The sequence below is a fragment of the Protobothrops mucrosquamatus genome, unplaced genomic scaffold, assembly GCF_001527695.2.
Source record: "Protobothrops mucrosquamatus isolate PMUCROS unplaced genomic scaffold, P.Mucros_1.0 scaffold235, whole genome shotgun sequence".
Classification (NCBI taxonomy): Eukaryota; Metazoa; Chordata; class Lepidosauria; order Squamata; family Viperidae; genus Protobothrops; species Protobothrops mucrosquamatus.
The window spans coordinates 370,009-374,011 of NW_015386586.1; the positions used below are offsets into that span (position 1 = coordinate 370,009).

The following is a 4,003-nucleotide window of genomic DNA, read 5'->3' on the forward strand; positions in this document are numbered from 1 at the left end:
ACGGCCTCCAGGCACCGGGCCATCACATCAAGGGCATCGTTGGGGTGACCTGGGGTGGAGATGTACAGCTGGGTATCATCAGCGTACTGATGGAACTCCACCCCAAAGCCACGGATGATCTCTCCCAGCGGCTTCACATAAATATTGAACAGTAGGGGAGAGAGGACCGACCCCTGAGGCACCCCACATGTTAGGGGTCGGTCCTAGAAGGGATTCTAGATTCTAGGGAACATCAACATTCTGATGATGTTACCTAGTTTGGTCATGAAACGTCTTGAAGAAAACCACCAAGCTCAGAGAGCATCAAGAATCCCACCGTAGTCGTCGTCGTCGTCCTCCTCCTCCTCCTCATCCTCCTCATCCTCCTCCTCCTCTTTGCAACACCCCTCCCTTGTAGCACCTAGTTGGATAATGAAATCACACGAGCTATTAAGAAAACCAAGGACTCTTTGTTTCTTTTCAGTTTTTCCACTAACCTGGGTTGGAGCATTCAGAGGTTACTTGAAGGGAGGCCAAGCAAGGTCACCAAATTGCCAAGCTGGAAAAAAATAAATGTTTTATTCTGGAATGTGGAGGATTAGCCCAGTAGACGCAGATGGCTGTCAGGAAATTAATTTCCTTAATTCCGGGTTGGGTCTCTCACCCGTCCTTCGTTTTGTCATTTTGCAGGGGTTACAAGAATGTGAAAAAGCAGCCGACGGGACTGAGCAAAGAGGTATTTTATCTATTTTTTAAAATAACAGAATAACAGAGTTGGAAGGGACCTTGGAGGTCTTCTAGTCCAACCCCCTGCTCAAGCAGGAAACCCTATAAAACATTTCAGACAAATGGCTGTCCAATCTCTTCTCAAATGTGATTTTAGTACACGGGTCCCCAGGTTTTTATACTAAGCAGCCATAGAATAAAATAGGGTCGCGAATAAATTCAGTTGGCTATTTCCTGAGAGGCTAATAAAAGAACTGTGTTTCAAAGTATCTTGGTGCTTTAATAATAAGCTCACAATTTGATCTGCTTTGAATTCTTTGTTTGTGTGTGTGTGTGAGAGAGAGAGAGAGAGAGAGAGAGAGAGAGAGAGGGAGGGAGGGAGGGAAGGAGAGAGGGAGAGAAAGAAAGAAAGGGAGAGAGAAAGGAAGGGAGAGAAAGAGAGAGAGAGAGAGAAAGGAAGAAAGAAAGAAAGAGAAACAGAGAAAGAAAGGGAGAGAAAGAGAGAGAGAGAAAGAAAGAGAGAGAGAATTTAATCTTTTGATATGGCACAAAGCATCCCATCTCTTTGGCACAAGGAAAACTGCAAACGCTGCTTTTAGGGAGATCTCTGCATATCTTACAAAAACAGGGCAAAGAAACTATTTAATCCGTTTTGATAAGGGATAAATTTTGACCATCCGGGCAGTCCTCAGCTTACGACCACAATAAGAACCAGCATTTCCGTTGCTAAGCGAGATGGTAGTTAAGTGAGTTTTGCCCCATTCTATGACCTTTCTTGCTCCAGTCAGTAAGCAAATCCTTGCAGTTGTTAAGTGAGTCACACGGTTGTTAAGTGAATCCGGCTTCCCCCATTGACTTTGCCTGTCAGAAGGTCGCAAAAGGGAATCACAGGATGCTGCGACTGTCATAAATATGAACCAGTTGCCAAGTGTCTGAATTTTGATCACGTGACCCTGGGGGATGCTGCAACCGTCGCAGTCACAAGTCACTTTTTTCAATGCTGTTGTAACTTCAAACAGTCACTAAACAAGTGGTTGTAAATTGAGGACTACCTACCGTCGCACAAGGGCAGGTATGGTGGTTTATTGACCTCAGACCTGTCTGTAACTGTTTCCCAGGACCTCGCCGAAGTCTGCAAACGGAACGAAGGAGATCATGACGATAAGAGTGTCCATCGTATCATGGGACTGGGTAGTTCACGGTAAGCACTTCGCCCTACCTGGTGGGACTGGAGGTTCAAGAAAGGTGAGAGGCAGTGTGGGCTAGTGGTGAAGCAGCTGGACCAGGAGCCTGGTTCTACTCAGCCCAGGAGGGTTCGGGACAGTCCCTCCCTCTTGGCCCAAGGCCAAGTTGGGATAAAACAGCATTTTCTCAACCTCAGCAACTTGAACATGGGTGGACTTCAACTCCCAGAATTCTCTACTCAGCCGGCTGGGGAATTCTGGGAGTTGACGTTCGTTCCCGTGTCTTTCAAGCTGCTAAGGTTGAGAAAGACGGATGTAGACAATATGGAAGATGAGCTGGACAAGATACAGTAGGCCGGATCCCTTACCCAGACCAATAAGGGGAAAAACAATCTGCAGGTTTTTGAGCATACAACGTAGTTTTTGAGCAGGGGGTTGGACTAGAAGATCTCCAAGGTCCCTTTCAACTTTGTTATTCTCAAATATTCTGAAATAGTTGGTCCAAAACAAGAAAGTTTGTGCAAAAAGTTCAGATACCTCCTTAATTCACATATGTATAAGTTGGGGAAGTCGAGCACAATCAGTCTTCCAAGACACTTTTGATGGATTATGTGATGTCACGTTGGTGTCAACTCTTAGTGGATACCTAGATCTATGTTCTGGGAGGAGCCACCAGTCTGAGGAATTCTGGGAGTTGAAGTACATATGTCTTAAAGTTGCTGGAATTGACAGACGCTGGTATAGACAGTAAGGAGGATGACCTTCAGAGAAATAAGCCAGATTCAACTATGATGGTCTTGAAACCATCTCCCTCCCTTCCACCACGGATGATGTTCCCTTGTTGGGTCATGAAATGTCTTCAAGGAAACCACCAAGCTTAGAGGGCACCAAGGATCCCACAGTTCTCCTCCTCCTCCTCCTCCTCCTTTTCCTTTTCCTTCTTCCTCGTCTGTTCCTTCTTCATCTTCGTTCCTTCTTCTTCTTCTTCTTCTTCTTCTTCTTCTTCTTCTTCTTCTTCTTCTTCTTCTTCTTCTTCTTCTTCTTCTTCTTCTTCTTCTTCTTCTTCTTCTTCTTCTTCTCCTTCTTCTTCCTCCTTCTCCTTCTCCTTCTCCTTCTCCTCCTCCTCTGTGCAAACTCCACTCCCTCTTAACACTGATGATGTTCCCAAGTTGCTTCATGAAATGTCTGTAAGAGAGCACCAAGGACCCCAGTCTCCTCCTCCTCCTCCTCCTCCTCCTCTTCACAAGCTCCACTCTCTCTTTTAACACTGATGATGCACAGCTAGTACCCGACTTACAACCGCAATAGGAAACCGTACTTGCGCCACCAAGCATTTTACCTGATTTTACCACCCTTTTTTGCCATCCTTGTTAAGGAAATCCCTGCAGTTGTTAATTGAATCAGGCAGTTGTTAATTGAATCCTGCTTCCCCCGTTGATTGTGGAGGTCGCAAATGGTGCTTATGTGACTGGAACTGTTGTAAATACAATTGTTAGGTTAGTGACTTGGTCGTTAAGTGAATCTGTCTTCCAACATTGACATTGACTTTGCTTGTCAGAAGGCCGCAAAAGGGGATCACGTGACCCAGGAACGCTGCGACCATCGTAAATACGAGTCAGTTGCCAAGCGTCCGAATTCTGGTCACATAACTGTGGGGATGCTTTGATGGTCGTAAGTGCGAGGACCTATCATAAATCACTTTTTAGTGCTGTTATGTCTTCAAACAGTCACTAAATAATAAAGTTGGAAGGGACCTTGGAGGTCATCTAGTCCAACCCCCTGCTTAGGCAGGAAACCCTATACCATTTCAGACAAATGGCTGTCCAGTCTCTTCTTAAAAACTTCAAGTGTTGGAGCATTCACTGCTTCTGGAGGCAGGTTGTTCTACTGGTTAATTGTTCTAACTGTCAGGAAGTTTCTCCTTAGTTCTAGGTTGCTTCTCTCCTTGATTAGTTTCCATCCATTGCTTCTTGTCCTGCCTTCAGGCGCCTTGGAAAATAGTTTGACTCCCTCTTCTTTGGGGCAACCCCTGAGATATTGGAACACTGCTATCATGTCCCCCCTCGTCCTTCTCTTCGTTAAACTAGACATACCCAATTCCAGCAACCGTTCCT

General features: G+C 45.5%; 1 protein-coding gene across 1 annotated transcript in view; it reads left to right on the forward strand.

The window, feature by feature from the left end:
- The window catches only part of CUNH1orf35 (chromosome unknown C1orf35 homolog), a 15,405-nt gene that overhangs the window by 5,423 nt on the left and 5,979 nt on the right, over window positions 1-4,003 (forward strand). Inside the window, exons 4-5 of the mRNA XM_015814299.2 lie at window positions 670-715; window positions 1,824-1,906. Coding sequence (XP_015669785.1) covers window positions 670-715; window positions 1,824-1,906 — 129 coding nt within the window. The remainder of the gene's footprint in view (window positions 1-669; window positions 716-1,823; window positions 1,907-4,003) is intronic.